This window comes from Diadema antillarum, unplaced genomic scaffold (genome assembly GCF_040938485.1).
Source record: "Diadema antillarum isolate AM-2024a unplaced genomic scaffold, OU_Dant_1.0 seq00001948_RagTag, whole genome shotgun sequence".
Taxonomy (NCBI): Eukaryota; Metazoa; Echinodermata; class Echinoidea; order Diadematoida; family Diadematidae; genus Diadema; species Diadema antillarum.
The window spans coordinates 208754-228094 of record NW_027272608.1 but is presented as its reverse complement, the minus strand read 5'-3'; the positions used below and the strand labels follow the sequence as shown (position 1 = coordinate 228094).

The 19341-nt window shown below is 37.2% G+C and overlaps 1 protein-coding gene across 1 annotated transcript; it reads right to left on the bottom strand.

Moving 5' to 3' along the window:
- Window positions 1-7372: 7372 nt before the first annotated feature.
- LOC139713335 (protein-S-isoprenylcysteine O-methyltransferase-like) lies at window positions 7373-16766 on the bottom strand. The gene is made up of 4 exons (XM_071625079.1): window positions 16539-16766; window positions 10673-10931; window positions 9158-9375; window positions 7373-8738 (listed from the first exon to the last, which is right to left on the bottom strand). The coding sequence occupies exons 1-4, from the start codon at window positions 16755-16757 to the stop codon at window positions 8562-8564; spliced, it is 873 nt and encodes a 290-aa protein (XP_071481180.1). The 5' UTR covers window positions 16758-16766; the 3' UTR covers window positions 7373-8561.
- Window positions 16767-19341: the final 2575 nt, after the last annotated feature.

Genomic DNA, 19341 nt, shown 5'->3' with positions numbered 1-19341 from the left:
ACTTAACCCTAAAAAGACTGGGGGGGGGGCCTAAAAGGCCCCCCCTCGACATTTCGCGCGATTACTCAGCAACAGGCAATGCTCTCGCCGCGATGCTCTATGACTTTTTTCTTTCGAGTTTCCCGCACATTTTGACACCAAATTTGTGACGCCCGGGGATACGGTTCTGAAGTTACATAACTTTTTGTACATGCACGTGAGGCCGAAAATGGCTCAAAAATGTGATTTTGTGTACAAAGTCAATGCAAATTGAGTTTTTTCACATGGTTCATATAAATATGCTTATTTTTACTCTCAATGGCTAAAATTAATTTCTTTTAGGAGTATTATGCTTCAAAAAGTGTCTGCCACAAATTTTGTTAAAAAAAACAACAGAAACAAAAGGTCGAAAAAACAAAGAAATACATAAGAAATTCATAAAACAATAAAATAAATAGGAAATTAATTTTGATACCGAATTTTTTTCAAGTACATTTGCTGAGAATGCCACAAAGAATAATTAGACGAAAAATGAGCACTTTTGGAGCTTTATTTACTGATTTAGATCAAAGAGTCTGATTTCTTGCATAAATTAGCATAATTAATCAAAATAAAATAAAAGAAGACTATTTTGTAAAATTTAAATATACGGTCTTGTAGATTACATCGCACACTACCATTGTGCAAATTTCCGCGGCGATCGCGCGATCCACGGCCGAGATCTTAAGGGGGGCCCTTTAGGCCCCCCCCCCCCCCCCCCCCCCCCAGTCTTTCGAGCTACCAAAATAGCCCAGTCTTTTTAGGGTTAAGGTAATCTAACATCACTGAGCACTTCTTAGACATACAGAAGCAGGCTAAAAGTTGAGGTTTGTTAGTTTGTGTTTTGGAGGGATGTTTCTTTGGTAATTTGGGATTGCAATAATTTGGTTGAAACTACTATTATGTGAGTGTTTCCACTTAGAGCACCTCTAATGTTTTTCTTCCTGGTTTGTTGTCTTGTAAAATGAAATAGCAATGTAATGTATGTAATTCATGTACATGTAGAAGGGTCCAAGTATGTACTCCCTGATATGGTGTGAAGTGGACATTAAAAAATCCATCTTTGCAAACTTTATCGTGGGGAGGCATCTGGCATGTGTAAACCTCTTGAATCCCTCTGAACAGATTTTCACCAAACTTGGCAGGTAGCATCCATGTGGAAATAGGATCTCAGTTTGTTCAGATGACCCTCGAAGTGAAGGACTGTAGAAAAATCTGCTTCTCTAGAACCAGAAGTGATTGAGCTAAGCTGCTTTCTTCTGAGGTAATAGTTGGCAAGAATGCGTGGAAGGTGACATTGCGATACTTGTGCTAGATGCCGGGGTCTCTTGCTAGAAGAGTCTGAATTCCTGGATTATGTTCCTGGGGACTTCTTCACAGGGCTTAAAATTCCACTTCAAACCTAGTTGCCAGAATGTTCTGTGGATTCCTAATACACAGCTTCCTGAAATCCATTGCCATTGCAACTCATCAGTTAGCAAGTTTTTTGCACTGCGGAGTATACGAAAATTAATTCTATCAATTGCTCAAATTATGTCCTTTTTCTGTCAAATATTTGCCACAGACTTGTTTTCACAGAAATAATGTTTTCCCATGGGAGAACAATAATTGCAAATAAAAATAGCGAGCAGATAAGCAATAAAAAATAAGTGAATAACAAAATAGTCCACTGTCGTGATACTGCCAGATATGTTTATCTGATTACCGAATGATAGTTAACTAACTCATATATTGTATAAAGAGTCTAGAATCAAATGGAAAAAAACAAAAAAAAACAAAAGAAGAATCCAAATAACTTGCCTGCAAACCAGTCAGAGTTTCAGCATTCAGAACTTATGTCTGATATTCTTCAGATCTTCTGCCATAACTCAAGGACACTTGATCTTTGATTGTCCAGAACTGGTTAATACGATGGCCCACTGTACAAGTACGCATCTGTCCAAGTGACAACTACTTTGTTATATTGCATGATAAACCAGTTTTCTTCTCCCAGACAATTTTCTTCTCCTTTGTGTACACTTTAGTGATTAGGAGGTAGTCTGCCAGGAAAAATGCATTTTTCTTTCTTTTTTTCCCCCAAACGTTTAACCTATCTTGCCGGTGTTATAGAACTGTTGGCCCAAAGTCACAAAGGTGGTTCAAATGAAATTCATTACTTAAACTTAATCCAGTGACTACAGGTAGTGATGAAATAGCCTAACCTTGCCCATTGGTGTATGTGTGTATGTGAGTGTGTGTGTGTGTGTGTGTGTGTGTGTATTCATTATTTGGCATCTGTGTACACAAAGTGTCAGTTGCAAATACACAATCAAAATTTGCATAATTTATAGCTAGATTTGAATTGTCTTTGTAGATTTTGGCCCTTTTGCAGTAAATTTTATGGTGTGGATGCAGATCTCTGTCTCGTAATTTTGCCGTCACATTTTAAATGATTGAATGCTGACTTTTGGTTTAATAAGCTTTGTCATTTGTGCATAAAGGTCACAAGACCACTTTATGAATTTTTATATGAACCTGAAAGTGCAAAAAACAAAAACTTGACCACCCACACAGAAGGAAATCAAAGTCTGTGCCTTTCAAATTATTTGTTTCAATTCAAAACCACCTGTTTAATGTCCCTCCAAGTTAAAATGATTTAGCCATGTGTAGACAAAACAGCACAATGGGAAGAGGAATTGTATTTATTCACTTTTGTGGAAATGAAATGAAAAAAAAGAGAAAACCTGTAGAGTTCACTGAATGTGAAGTTGAAGCTTTTTGGTTTTCTGGGGGGCATTTCATGAAGCGTTTTGTGAGATATTTCGTCTGACAAAATGTTAAAAGCTACGGAAATCCTTGCACCTGATTGGCTGAGAGCAAATTTGTCCGACAAGTTGTCGGACAAAAGTGCTTCATGAAATGCCCCCCCTGGGGGGCGTTTCATCAACGAGTTCGTCGGAGATTTCACCGACAAATTTGCTATCAGCCAATCAGACCAAGGATTTCATTAGCTTTTAACAGTTGTTAGTGTAAATCCTTGCGTCTGATTGGCTGATAGCAAATTTGTCGGTGAAAACTCCGACGAACTCGTTGATAAAACACCCCCCTGATCTCCAGCCAAAGATATGAAGGGGTGGGGCATTGCCATGGTAACAACATGTGGCAAAAGAACTACATTGTATTCACTTTTAGACTTTTTAAGCAGATCAAATGAAATGTGGCACACAATGCTAGTCTTGAGGGGGTGATGTGCAAAGTAGGTTTTTGAAGAATGATAGAAAGTCTGTTGCCATGGTAATAGTGCCAATAACACTAACAATTTGATACTGTTGGGGCAGGGCTTCATATATTTATCAACTTTGACGATATGTATTCATGTTTTGAAGTGAAGTGTCCAAGAGCATGATGTTTAATGTTTGAATACTGGGGAATTTACCGATAATCATCTATTTATATCTTCAAGACATCCAGTGATATGTGACATCAGGTGGTTGTCTGAAAATGTCCTTCAGAGGTGCTCAAGTTATTCATTTCACTTTCTGTAGCTGAGACTAGTGTACATGTTTAATTGAATTTTTCCATGCAATAATTGTCAATTATCTGAATACTTGATATAAAAACAGTAATTTATATCAATGTGTGGTCCTTGTGTCCTACACTTTGTACTACAGTGTTTTTTTCCATCACTTGTCCTGAGCAGTGTTGGCAGATATATGTGTGATTTTAATAAACACTTTCTCAGATTCAAGATGCTGTATTCTTTTGAGTGATCTTGATGTAAGTGATGATAATGTCACTTCTTGAATTATGTGCATTATTGGAACATTGTCATGTGAACGAAGGAGAAGCCAGTACTTTGGACCTGAATATTGATACATGGTCAACTTATACAAAAGTGTTGTGACCATCATTATGGGCTGATGGTGTAGATAACAGTATATTTACAGTATGAGAAAGTGTGCATTTTCATTCAGGTCCTACAGTTAGTATCAGATGCGTGAATTTATAATGCTTGGCAATAGGAAACCAGTCCTTTCAACTCATGTTCTGCTGATCAAAGAATTTTACTTTTCAATAAATGAATAAAACACACACACACACACACACACACACACACACACACAAACACACACACACACACACACACACACACACACACACTCACACTCACACACACACCCACACTCAAACACACACACACATACACACACACACACACACTGGTGTACTGGTATACATGCACATGAAAACATACATGAAAACAAATGTACATGAACAATGTTCCCGGTAGATTCAATGCTTTTTTATATTCTGCTATTATTTTACATGGTTACAATGTATGTGAGGGCAGCTGTGAAGGACAAGATATTTTTCTACAGCTTGCTTGTATCCAAATCATTCTGAGAATTGAGATGAAATGCCATCTATTCATAACACTGTTTCATCAATGCTTTTTTTTTTTCAAGTTCACATTAAAGAAAGTATTAATACAAAAGAAAAACTTGAATAAATAAGATTGAGATAAGAAAGACAAATTAGAATGGAATTTTACACCTGCCACATTTGGGAATGAAATGCTCATGAACAAGTACCTCCTGATCAAATCCACAATGACACTGAGTCATCTTTTTTTCTCCCTCACTGAGGTTTATGCTAATCTGTTATTTTTGTTTTTGTAAATATCATTAATCACAACATATGGGACACTTTACCATATGGATCTACAGTAGCCCATTTAAAAGCATAACAAAACTTTTTAATTGCCAAGCGTATGTAATCTGAGCCTCATAAGAGCATAATGGCATCCTGTGCACATGGCACGATTCTTAATCAGCAAAAATAAACAACAAAATCACAAGTTTTCTCCCATAACATTGTCCAAACAAATGATTTTTAGAATTTGTTTTGAGCAAAAAAAAAATAAGAACAGATGGCAACAAGAAACCAACTTTATAGTATTCAAAACAAATATTACAAATTATAACTATAAATTAAAAACAATACAACAGTGAAAGCATGCTAATAAGAGAACCTTATAGCAAATAGCCAAGTTCATCAGGATACCTTATTTCTTGGTGACATATCTGCTCTACTAGTATATGTCGGGGGTTTGCTGTGTCATACATACTCTGCAGCGATTATGAAATCTTGCTCAATGTTATTGCTAATATCAACCCATCAAAAAAAAAACTTGTATTATCCAATGTACAATCAAAAAGAAAAACATTAACCAGAAATGCACATTTGCCGAAACAATTTTACAAAGATCAAACAAATCACCACAGTAAAATAGCAATTTAGCTTTTCTCTCCAATCTAAATAATGAAAGTTTACCAGTCACAAAATGAACCCTGTTTTTCATTTTGTAAAATAAGCATGTGAAAAAAAGGGGGGGGGGGGCTATAAGAATAGACCACAAAAACTTGAACAAGAAAAGAGGAAACATTTGTGAGCAAAGATCTTTTTTCTTTCTAACTATTTAACCCCTCTGGAAATTCATCTGAAGATGGCATTCTTTTGGAGTGATAATGGCAGAAGTTGCTGTCGGACTACATAGTACTACCTCTACATTGTATATTATTTTTAATTGTGGCCATGATTTTCATCTTCAGTTCTTTTCCTACAAACTCATATTCTGGAACTGATTGTACTTTGTAGCTAAAGATTAATCATTCCTAGTTGTATGCATTCATAAACATGGCAATAAAAAAAAAAGAAACAAATTTGGTCCTCCATTATTATCATCTGTACTGTTTTGCCAACATAAGAACAGTGTAACATTTCAATTGATTGACAAAATGTCTGTAAGCGACATAAATAAGCACCAGTAGTCCAGTGAATACCTTGCCTGTTCAGCGATCAGGAGATCACAGGTTCGAGTCCAACCCAGGTATGTATACGTATGCCCACTATCATTATCATTTTCTCATTTTTTCTATCACGGCTACTACTAAAACTGAATAATCAGTGCACTTTGTCAATTGGTTGCAATAAAAAACAAACAAACAAAAAGTCAATGCCAGAATTCATTAATTTGAAAGTGGAACATTGTCTGCTGCCATAGACAAAATTCAGTCACATAATCAGTGTGCCTATTTTTGTTTTTGTTTATTTGCCAGTGCTCAATCTAAAATCTGTATGTTTATTTTGTTAAGGTCTGGCAAATCTGCTGGCAGTGAAATTCATGAACTCTGCCTCCAATACAATATTACAAGTTACATACAACCTACTGATAAGCATAAAACAGCATCTGTCCCCCATTCATACTAATACTTCTGTATTACCACTTCATGGCTCAAAATCACCATAAGGTTACATTTTAAGTAAATACACATGCATTTTGATATACATATTAATCTGTGAAAGGGCATAGTTGCACTTTATATCAAACCTTCGAACAGATAGTTTGGTTCAAAGAAATATAAAAAAGACTTATAAGTTAAGAAATTTATCACATAGACAATGTGATGACTGAATTCCAAGCAATAAATATGATTTTGACGCAACTTTGCAACCAATTCAAGAGCACCTTGCAATATTTTTGAAGAAAATTCAACACCTCATGCAGCAGCTATTGCCTCCAATTAAATAAAACCTTTGGTTGCAAGATAAATCTTGCTGTAAAAGTCAATGTAATGCTCATTAATACGTAAAATACATAAAAGGCACATACTTTCTCTGTTTATACATCAAAAATAAGTAAACAAGTATATACAAGAGGCATAATACATAACCAAGTAAAACTGACTGCTTCAAATTCCTGCGTACACTGTATATGACATAACTACCTCGTGCGTAATGATGTAGATTCCTACCACCTCTTTTAGCAGTGACATCACTTAAAACATTTTCAGCAATTTGATGAAACGCAGTAAAGACAAAGCTGTAAGAAATCACAGGGTCATATAATTGTAATGACCAAAAAAAAAAAGGCATTCAACAATACTTGAGAGAAGATTATTGCACCATCGCACTTCTCCTATTTACTCCAACATTAAAACTGTCTTCTCTTGGATTGTTTCCATGGCAACGCTTCCAACTGCTACCTCATCCAAACTGCCTCATTCTCCAAATAAATTGTCATATGAGACAATTACAGTTGAAATGAAAAACAAACAAACAAACAAACAAACTAAACAGCAGTGATTAGCTTGGCATCTTTCACAGCTGTTTGTCAAGGTTAATTCCTCTTCCAGGTGGTTCCATAGTTATAATCACGATGTTGATTCCTATTTAAACAGGAAGAACAAGTTGGGTTCAATGACTGTATACAAATAAATAAGTGGAAAGGAACACACAAGACAGAACACTAATGTGAAACCAGCAAAAAAATGTAACAAAATTAATAAAATAAAATGAGACGAAATTGATGCAATTAACAGGTTTGGGTGAGAAAACCAATGTAAGCGCATGTAAGATGAATCCTAGATCTGCTTCTTGTTGTTGTTGTTGTTTTTGTTTTCCCAGCAGGACTCGGTACATTTTACACGCAGCACCACATCAATAATGGATTCATTTGCACAATTCAGTTAAGACAGTCTGGGTGAATTTGTGATATGTTCAATGTAGAAAACTCTTAATAAATATTTAATTTGAATTTAAGAGAATACACAATGAGCAAGTTTACTTAATCAATTTCCCGTTGTGTGACAAAGCAGTTGTTATCAAATGGATGTTACATGAGTGGCATGACTCTACTTTTGTGATAGGTTAATTTGAGAATTATGCAGTTTACTCAGAATTCATGAGTGTGACTGTCTGGTGGTTCTGCGGCATGCAACCACGTACGAGCATTTTCAAAGACTACAAACCCCTCATGTCAACACCAGTAAAAACATACATTGTATTTTCCACTCAGCATGTCTTTACAATCGTGACATGCATATTTCTGTGTGCCTCTCAGCAGTATCCACAATGCAAGACTATGCAACAAAATAATTATAAAATTTGCTTTATCAGAACAGAAAGTATGCCTGATTTTCATTCAAAAGAAAATATGATAAGCAGATAATAGAAAACAAACCCTGTCAAATGTGTTTGTCTTACACAGATATCAAACCATTACATTATGAATGCATATAATTTCTGGAACGTTTACATCCACAGTTCTGTTCCTTGTTTCCTTGTAAGCACAGGGAAAATTTTCATATACCTAGCCATCATTTTGACACTGGTTTTGACTCTCAATAATTGAAATAACAAACTCAGTACATCCAATACCCACATTTCATGGAAAAATATGATACATAGATTGAAAAAAAAAAGAAGACGATTGTCAAGTATCACAGCCTCCCACAGTACACATTTGTATATGCAACAGGCTGTTGTATCATGATGGATATCTTGCAAATTTTCTCTATTTTCTACAATTTTGTCATATCCTGCTCAATATTCACTGGGAACTTTCAAGCTTTGTATGGAAGTTGCACGTCTGGCAGGTCACTAGCCGGGGGTTCTATGGGTCAGCAGCTAACGCACAATGTACACATTTTAGCGATGGAAGCTTGTGAAGGAGCACGGCAGGAGTTCCGTCCGCATGGTCCCATCCATTGACAATGCCGTGGTCATAACTTGTACCCCTTGATGAAAGGAAGCCCGGTGCCCACTCGCTGCTGGTATTCCACATAGCGTTGGCCGAAGAAGGCAACCAACGTGATCTCCTCGTCCTCGACTCGCTCATTGAAGAAGCGCCACGAGGTCACCGTGTAGGCCACCAGACACAGGGGATTACATAGAATGAGCTGTAGAGGAAACCAAAAGTGTGCTGTCATGAAGTGTACTGTATAGCCAAATATTTAGTGAGTCAAAATTTTCATGAATTTGGACTTCAATTTTTGAGTGGTGAAATTTGTGATTGTAGAGTACAGTATTGTCACGCACCTTGTTCACGTGGATACTCTGTAGTGCGTACCAATACCATGTACACGTGCACATCTCATGTGGTTGTTGAGGCAATCGTTTGTGAACAAAGCATGCATAGAATTTGAATACATTACAGAAACAGTTTACTGGCCAGTCACTGGACTTTGAAGCATTAATGAAGACAACATATGAGTCCACCTGACTCTGTACAAACCCCAGGCAGAGCACCTACTAGAATAATTCTATCAGTAATCAGTAAAATGTGATGAATGAAAAGCATGGAAGAAAGAGAGGGTACCTGTGTTCCCAGACTCCAGTAGAACCAACCAACGTATGATGGATGTCGTGACCAGGAGTACACTCCATGGGTGACCAACTCATGGTCGTCGGCCTTGGTGGTCTGGATGTAATGGTTGAAGCTCCTGCCGGCGGTCAGCATGGCCAGCTTGCGCATGAACTCACCGGCAACACACAGCACGCAGCCAAGTACACTGATGTACCACAGGGATTTCAGTCCTGATATTTAATAAAACAAATACAAACTCGCATGGTCACTAAATTTTTTTCTTATGCCCGGGCATGTACATATAAAGCTATAAACAAAATATACAGTGTATCTGTAATTAAAATTTCACTATATTGGTACTGTATAAGCTGTTATTTTCGTGAGGGTTTAATTTTCGTGAATTTCGCGTATCACAGGTGGACTGCGAATTTAACAACACGTGAAAATGTCACCATGCGCTAAGGTAATAGTGCGCTTATGAAGGCCTCTGTGTCCAAATGTCTGTGACCTCCTCATTCGCGAAAATATCTGTACGCGAAAATAACAGCGTATACAGTAATCCACAGGAAATAACAAGTCTAATGAGAACTTCCACCAAATCTTGACCTCTGTGAATGCTTACAAGCGCTTGCACACCATATCATTATTACAAGATGATGTACAATGCAAACTAAATTTATTACCCTACAACTTCCAATGACTCGGTAAAAACAAAACAAAACACAAAACAAAACACAAGAACAATAGAGATGTTCTCTGAAATCAGCTTGTGAGCTTGATCTGTATAATTATGTATACCAAGTGAAAAAGAAGGAACTAGTCTGGGATTTGAACCTGAGTCACCTATTGTTATAACGATCTCACTGCCAATGGCTGCAGCACTACCAGTTTGTTTGTTTGTTTGTTCATTTCCATCTAAGAAGATGGCTGGATAGTCAGAGTTCACAATAATACAGATGAAACACAGGATCTTATTACATTTAAGAGTACATGTATACTTGTACATGTAAACAGTAAAAAAGAAAACCTCAATACCTGTACACTCTCTGCAACAACTACAACAATAACAAAAAATGCTTTAAAAAATTATAGCAATAATGACATAACAATGAATTCTCTTCATTCATATAACTTGCCTATCTGGAGGCCACATGAAATACGAATAAGACCAAGACAAAATGAAAGAAAAGTGCAGCATTGGGTATTTGCTCTAACATCATAATCTCACAACCATGAACTTCCTTCTTTTTCATAGATCTTGAGTTCATAGTGAAACTGAGCGTAATAATACCAAATGAGCACATAATACTAAATATTTCAGAAAGTTATATGTAACAGTAAGAAGATATATAGATAGCCTCTACAATTATACTCTCTCTGCAACAACACCAACAACAACAAATACACACACAACAACAGCAACAACAGCAAAAACAACACACATACACACACACACAAACCAAATTCCCTTCATTCACAACACAGGATCAAGTTCAAAGGATAACTGCGTGTGGGGAAAATATATACCTGGGAAGAAGTAGAGCTCGGCGAAGAATTCCAGCCAGCTGGCGAGAGCGGCCACGTGGTAGGCGATGCTGTGGTTGAGGAGGTAGGAGTCCAGGGAGAGACTCTCATAGTTGTAGATGCAGGTGGAGAAGAACTCGGAGAAGTGGAAGAAGCTGAGGATGATGAGGTACCAGCCGAACGGGTGGAAGGTGTTGGAGGAGAGCCCGATGATGAGTCCGATTCCAGACAGGACCCCGAGCAGACAACCCTGGAAGGCAACCTGCCAAAAGGGGAAAAAAAGAAGAGAAAACCCAAACTGAAAACAGGCCTCTGAATAATGGCACAGGTTTCACAATATCAGATGTCAACAAGGATAAACATACAGCTCTGCAAAAACAGAATGTGAGCATATGGGCAAAGCTATGTCTACAACCAATCACACACAAGATGCTTTAAATCTGCAGGTGTGAGTTTAGATCAGGAATACGTTTAACCATCCTTACAATATGCACATAAAATAGTACAATGTAATTTTGAAAGCATGAACAGATGCTATTACTACACCTTCTGTACATGTATGTGGTGAAGATGTGCTTTTCAAAGACTTGTATCCCTTTTAAATCTTTTTTTTTTTTTTCTTCTGGTCAACAATTTTGTTTCTCTTAAAACCCAACGAAGTCAATTCAGGTCCTAAATAGAAACTCAATATAATGGAAAGCTAATGAAAAACTTGAAGAAGTTATAAATTAATGTTTCCATCAGTCCATATTCACAAAGAATACACTGTATTTCTTAATTTTACTACAAGCATATTTGTATATACATAATATTGTTCTGTGTAAAACAAGTTTATAATGATTTCAAATTACTTTTAAGTTCACTCAGTAGACATAATTTGTACTTGTCAAACACTAAAAAAAATCATGACATGAACAATACCAGTGTCCTTATTTGTCAATTCTGATGATTAACAGTTCTGATGTTGCTAAGAAGCAAGAAAATGCTTGAAATGACACAGCAGCCTTGCATGGAAAGAGTACAAAACTTAAGTTGAAAGCTGAAAAATGAGCAAAGTCTGCAACAATCTCATCCCCCAGTAATCCATTACGGCCTTCATTGAAGTTGCCGCTCAGAAAGTGCACCTACTCGTACTATCTTCCTGTAGGGCTGTACTTTGATTCACGTATTTATTTGATCACCTGCATCAAGTTAAATACAAACTTTGAAGGTTCCACATGTGTATATACTGAAAAACTATGGCCAGTTGCATCTGGTGTAATTTAGGAGATTGAAAATGTGACTTCAGATGGATTCAACCATACAAAGGCATTTCAGGACTCCATTTTAATTGTTGGCTAAATACTGAGGGTGAAATTTGGTCATTTCTTCTGTTGGTACACCTTGTACTTCCCCATCTCTCATGAAAAACAAACAAATGGATACACACAAACTACACATACAGTGTGCTACTATCCAAATTGTGTTCTCCTTCACAAACTATTATTTTATGTCTTCACACATTTTTATGGACAATGTTGATTATCTGCCTGGCCCACTCATCACAGATTGGGAGGTACATGTATAAATTGCAAAAGAACTGCTATTAGTTTGTGGCAAAAGCATTTTCTGGTACATCGATGTTTACACAATTGCATACAAGTGTAAATCACAAGCAGATTATTATTGCAGGGCTGGAACTAAAAATAATTGAAGGAAATACTGTATACGCTATATATTTCGCGGGGGTTTTATTTTCGCAAATTTCGCGAGTCGGGAGCTATTCGCGAAATTAACAACACGCGAAAATATTACCTTCCAAAATGAATCCCTTGCCTTGATGATACGAACATTTCAGTACCAGTATACCGTGTCACGGCTTACCGAACAGACCATACTGGCTAAGCTTGTTTACGCACTTCCACGTCTACTTACGAATACTGTAGAGAGGGGAACACTCGTCAGAAATCTAGCGCGATGGACTTAACCACTTCAAAAATGTTGAATTCTAACTTACTAGTTCGCAGAGTTTGGTAAGTTTTTTTCATGCAGTGTATAACTAGTATCATTCTTATTTACTAGTAAGTTGAAAATTCACACTTTCTTTGCCACTTCATATTTTCTCTGGTCCCCCAATCGCGAATTTAACCACTCGCGAAAATGTGTGACAGCGGCAATTCGCGAAAATTTATGTACGCGAAAATTATAGCGTATACAGTAATGCATGTGTGTTGTCACCACTGCTCATGAAAGCAAGGTGAATATTATTAGGATAAGGATTGACTTGCAAACGTGACAATATCGAAGCCACTGTATATGAATAACACAAAGGACTGACACCAGATCTGTGATAGTTCCTGCCCATAAAAATGTGCACCTCTGCTTGCAGAAGAGTGATAGACATGGTAGCTGTGCTGAATGAACCCCATGTCATAGCTTTTACCAAAATAGAAACTCTGGTATTAAAAGCTGTTAAAGAGTGAGCAATCACATGACACATCTGTGTTGCCAACAACAGTGCACTAGTATCACTCACAAGTACATTGTCAAACAAAGCTTTTGCTTTTTATTTTCCTTAAAAAGTCTTACTTTATGTTCATGCTAAGGATCATTACTAATGACCATCATTGGATCCTTGGATAAATAGACATCTACACTGAAAAATGGAGTGAAATTGACCTTTGATGTCATAAAAAAGATGTCAGATGATAACATCATAAACAATCACATAGTCATTTATTACTACAGTGGGTAATTTCAATTGCTGCTAAATGTTGGTTTAAGTGCTAACTCAACACTAGCACAGGCAATAATCCCAAAACTTGAAATCAGTCGTTGTTAGCAGGTTGGCCTCAAAAGTATGACGTAGTTGCAGTAGCTGGCGTTGGGCCCAGTGTTGGATTTTGTCTGCTGAACCGAGTTCCACTAGCCTTGTCAGCGATTTACATGCTTTTTACATGCTCATACCCAGAAAATTTCAACTTACTATAAGTTTGCTAATCTTTTATCTAACAATAGTCACTTCTGTCTATATTGGTAGTTATCTGTTGAGTAGGAAACACATAAATGAGATGTACCCTCATTCAAACTGAACTTTTTATGACCTATTCCATCATACTACAGCACGGTTGGTACAAGGACAATATCCTAGGAATAAAGAAACACATGAAGCACTACCAGCATATATTTCAGGGTTAGAGAACCTTAAAAATCTTCCTACTTTGAACGTAGGCTAAACTAAATACAGTCGACCATGCTTTGAATGGTCGAATAATTGCCCAAGTCGAAGGTCTTTTCATGTCCTCTCCTCTCTATATTCTCTCAATTCTAATCCCTCATAAGTATAATTTTCTCTAAGTCAAAGCCATTTCTTCAGTCCATGTAGATGCGACATAGGCAAGGTTGACTGTACAATGTATGTGACCCTCCACCACAAAACCAACAAAAAGTCTCCAGACTTGGGGAGCAGACTTTAAGCTTTAAAATAATGTATGACTAAATTCAAATGGACTCTCCTCACCAGACTAAATATTGGAAAGAAAGCACACACTCTGGAAGATTGAATGTTTAGAAAAGAGGCTCTTATGTATAGGGTCTATTCAAGCACTTAAGCATTCCAAGCCGTGCTCTGTACATTGAATGGGACAAAAAAAAAAGTATGTAAAACTCCATAGCAACAGTAATGAAAGGATTAACAGATTAGGCTGAAATTCAGCATGCTCTATTGACACATTCTACCCATGACTAATGACAACTTTCAAAGCAGTAGCATCATCCTTTCAAAAGTTATTAGAGTTGAAATGAAGAGTGTGTAAAGGGTTTAGATTTGAAATGAAAGTGTTCGAGAAAAATTGCTAGAAACACACTTTCCCATTTGTTTTATGATCCTTGAAGAATTGCTCTTTAAGAAAACATGAAAAACTCAAGATTGACCCATTTCACCTATTATGAGTCCTCACATAAAATCAGGGTGTGCAAATTTTTGTCGGTTTTGTGATGCAGGATCACATATAACCCTTGAGTAAAAGCCATGCCTCAACGCAAACCCTATGACTCAGAATTACTTTCCTTATTAACCTGTATGAAAACCCTAACCCAGATCTCCCAACCTTTCTGACTGAAAAATATGGAAGATTTGGCTCAAGAGATGGAAAGAAAGAGCAGTTCCCATAGGAGTGTAGAGTAAAATTATCAAGAAAAATAGGAAACAAGAGCTGGGAATGGTCAAAATTCAGATTCTTTCCTCCAAATTCAAAATGGTTGGGAGGTCAACCCAAATCTCAATGCCTGACCCTTTCCATTTGCCTTGGACTCAAGATCACTAATTCTCATCATAAAATATTTGCTGTAAATGGATATTCATTGTTTCTTTTTTTGTTACTTTTGAAAATTCAATGGGGAGTACAACATAATAAACACACCTTTGTCAGGACATGATTTACATCTTTCACAACATTGATGCATGCACTATAACACATAAAATGTATGCACGTGCATACACGATTAACCAAGGATACATTGCTACACTAGTACAGTCCAACATGTATCAAGGCCCCATGATTGAAGTGTTGCGATTGATCTCAAATCTACAATCATGTATATGAAAAAAACAGTTACAGTAGAATGGAGTGAAAACCACTGTCAGAAAATTAAGTTGTCTAAAACGTAAGAAATATAGCATTATTTTCTTTATGAATGATGGAGGTGCGTGATGCACACATGTTGATGTGGCTGTATCCAGCTTCTCCACTCAGAGTCAAGCTGTATGGATACACTATACAGTCACATTACGTCACAGTAAACATTACGTCACAGTGGCAATGTGTGGCGTGGCTCTCTCACTGAGAGAGCCACACACATTGCCACTGTGATGTATGTAACAATAGCTCATCAGTGTTACAGCACAGAAATTAGTATACAACTTCACAAGCATGTGGTTGTTAAAAAAAAAAGAAAAAAAAAAGAATTATACACCGCATGCCAGTGCCAAAAAGCAACGTCCCAAGGCAAGGAAGGGAAGGCAGGTAGGCAGACTAGACTACCGGTACATTAAGTTGGCGCAAATTTACTTTCGTATCCATGTAAAAATCTCAAATCCCCGAGACCCAAATTCCACCAAAATTACAGAATATACCAGGGTAAACTTTACTAAGGATTACTAAATAGCTTATTTGCAATAAATACATGAATTTGAACCAAATCAGTTGTGAGAGAGTGCCAATGACATCGACTTTCAAGTCGTCGCTCAAAACCAAAAATCACCCTTTGTGAGAGATTGCGGCGCGTGCACTGCCTGCACTATCCTGCAGTCTCGCTGCACAATCTACTTTAGAACTGGAGTCAGGAGCTGAAAATCAAAGTACAGTTCTTCAATGTCATCGTATCAGTGCCAAGTGCAAATGACGTCCTGAAAGGCATGGCAAGGCAAAGAAGGCCTAACGTTAGCCAACAAGGGAAGTAAATTTCAGTGCAAGGCCAAGCCAAGGCCAAGCAAGTTCAATTGCATAACGGTAAAACTAAGGGAAGGCAGAGGCGCACAGCGCAGCCGCAGCGCAGGCAGATTCTTTTAATTTACATAGACCAGTTCTAATTTAAGAGTTAATCTATAAAAGTTAAATTGAAAACTAACTTTACATCGTCCTGTTCAACTACAGTACATGTATCTTCACATGTTGTGTAATTTTATATTTTAAGTAAACTTTTGGAAAAAATACTGCATTGATGATGAACGAACGAACCGCCCATACTCCACCATCGGTGGCCATCCATGCACTTTATACTTAGAACCTCTAGAGGTCCTTTTACTACAGTAATAACAGCCTTATGGATAGGCCTACGGATAGCTAGCTTATTTTGTATAACAACATATTTTTACACATATGGGACTTACCTGCCGCGTAAACCACGTCCGGTAGTAGAGCCAACAATACGTGAAATTAAGAAGAGCAAACAGGATCAGACATATGAAGGGATGATCGGAAAGAACTTTGAAAATGGAACTACTACTTGGGTAGGATATCAAGAGATAGTACAGTACCGAAATACAGTTTCCTTGCAGAAACCATCGAAGGCTGAAAGTAGCCTCGAACGGTACTCTCAGCGCAGCCATTTTTACTATCAACACGTATACTGTACATGTAATGCAAAAACCTTCATTTTCGCGGACATCTAATTTAGCGCTTCACATTGAACTGCTAACTTGACAATATGCGAAAATATTGTACACGGACATGCATTAATGCACAAATTGCAGCGTCGAATCAAAAAAAAAAAAAAAATGAACATCTCACAAAAATATCTATACGCGAAATGAAGTACAACGTAGAGAGTCGATTCTGTCTGTGGTCTGTGTACTTCAAAAACGCAAAGCGAGTGTGTGCCAGCATGCAGCCGCCGCCCCTTAGGTTATAGTACTCGTTTTGAATAATGAAATTCGACCAAAGAATTGACACCTCTGGGCTCTAAAGCTTCTTTGAATTTTGGAATGACAACGCCAGAGAAACAATTACATAATCATATCTTGTTGCCACTTACGTCTTGCAACGCTTTCTACTGTTGTAATAATACTCAGAGAGTAGTACAATAGTAGAAATCTAGACAACCTTTAAATTATTTGCTGAATCATTTATTAACATATTTATTCTGTGTTCTTTATACAGGGTAGACTCTTTCGCTTGCTTCAGTAGACCTATATAAAACATCTTTACAAGAGACAGTTTACAATCTAAAACAAATTTAGAACACAGTAGGCCTATAGGTTCCCTTTCTGTCAGAGGGGCATGATACCATATCGGACCGAGTCATTGATTCCATTAACCCCCCCCGTGTGTCGTACACTTCCAGTCCTCTCTTATAAGTTTTATACGGAAATAGAATAGAGAAGTCTATACAAACAGGCATGTTTTCTTTAGCTCCAGATAATATGTAGGCCCTACCAAAATTAAGGGGACTAAAAGACACAAGACATTAGTAGACAATGACCTTTTGCATGTCAAAATGCATGCTAAAATTAACGCCAGTATAGGCTGCATTGGGAACGGGTTCAGTCATGTCCAAGATTAGTGGAAGTTTACATACACATACACACACACACACACACACACACACACACACACACACACAGGCGATTTTAAGAAATCTGTGGATTATATTTTCTCTCACACACAATGTATACCAATTGCTTTATATATGTACATTTGCAACTTTAGATCAGATGCTTTATACAGTCTCCCATCAACCTGTAAGCGAACTCTCACGAGATACCCGGCTGAATTTCCAAAATTTTTAACAGAGAATGAGTACATGATAAACGGATTGTCGTATAGGCCCTTTGTTTATCTATTTGTGTTGTTCGTTTGTTTTTCTTTGCCTCTACTTAGGCTAGACCATTTTGATATGGAATTAAAATGCAGCTAAACAATGTTCACATCAATTGAGAGTCTGCTTGATTATGAACATCGCCTGTCGGGTGCAACGGTATTGCTGCAACAACAAAGTCTGACTCATGTGCCAATCGAATAGATCCCCCAGTGATTGTGATGATGAGAGTTAAGGTAGGAATGCGATATTAAAAATTGTTTCATAATCTGAGATGGCTGGAGATCCCATATCCATCTGAAATACAAAGTACACTAGTAGGCCAGGGAGCTATAGGTGCCTACATCCATATTACACAGACATAATGCACTGCATGGTCTTCCATGGTGTCCATCTGGATGTGATACACTTTATAATTATTGCTCAACGGGCGATTCGTTTCAGTTCATTTCATTTTCATTTCTCAAAAATAAATGGTCTACATCAAAATAACAAATACTCTATTCCACAATAAAACAACCTAACACACACACAAACACACACACACATATATAAATAAATATATATATATGTATGTATATATATATATATATATGTATATATATATATATATATATATATATATATATATATATATATATATATATTTATTTATTTATTTATTTATTTATCTATTTATGTACCTGTGTATACTAAGATAAATATTATATAGATATGTAAGGGTGGTGAATCCAGGGGGGGGGGGGAGGGGCCACCGGGTGCGCGCCCTTTTTTAATAAAAGAAATAAAAAGAAATAAAATGAAAGAAGGTGCGTACTGTCAGCCGATGAAATCCGAAAGTGGCACTATAGAAACGAAAAAAATTGCACGGGAACCACTTGTGTTTATGTTTTGCTTTGTTTTTATGCTTGCTTGTCAGCTCTTTCTACAGCTGGATATATCTTCTGCTAAAGATATAATCATTTCTATATCCCTCTTAATATTTGACGTTCTCCCCTCCAATTTAAGTTTGTCGGAAAAATTTGCTCTCAGCCAGTCAGCCATGCAAGGAATTCGTAGCTTATAACAGTGCAAAATATCTGATGAAACGCTTCCCATGAAATGCCCCTCATACAGAATCGCCAATTTGCTATAAACGGGTTCGCGCAAGTGGGAAATAAGGATTCTTGGCAGCGCCGAGTGTCTGCATTTCGACTGTGCGTAATTATCTCTGATTGTGCACTGGACTGCGCAAGCTATAACTCGTCTTTCAATCCATGAGTGGATGCAGACTCAACTTTCCGATCAATCTAAACTAAGGAAGTTCAGGTTCAGGTTCAATGACATGTATTTACAGCAAATATAGCCCATATAAAATAGGCCTATAACTTATGAGT

What these genes read in the sequence shown, in the direction of transcription:
- LOC139713335 (XM_071625079.1), bottom strand. Translation starts at nt 16,757, where the DNA reads ATGGCTGCGCTGAGAGTACCGTTCGAGGCTACTTTCAGCCTTCGATGG. An exon ending in GGACGTGGTTTACGCGGCAG is followed by an intron (nt 10,932 to 16,538) that starts GTAAGTCCCATA and finishes CCCTTTTGGCAG; the next exon opens with GTTGCCTTCCAGGGTTGTCT. An exon ending in ACTGGAGTCTGGGAACACAG is followed by an intron (nt 8,739 to 9,157) that starts GTACCCTCTCTT and finishes TTTCCTCTACAG; the next exon opens with CTCATTCTATGTAATCCCCT.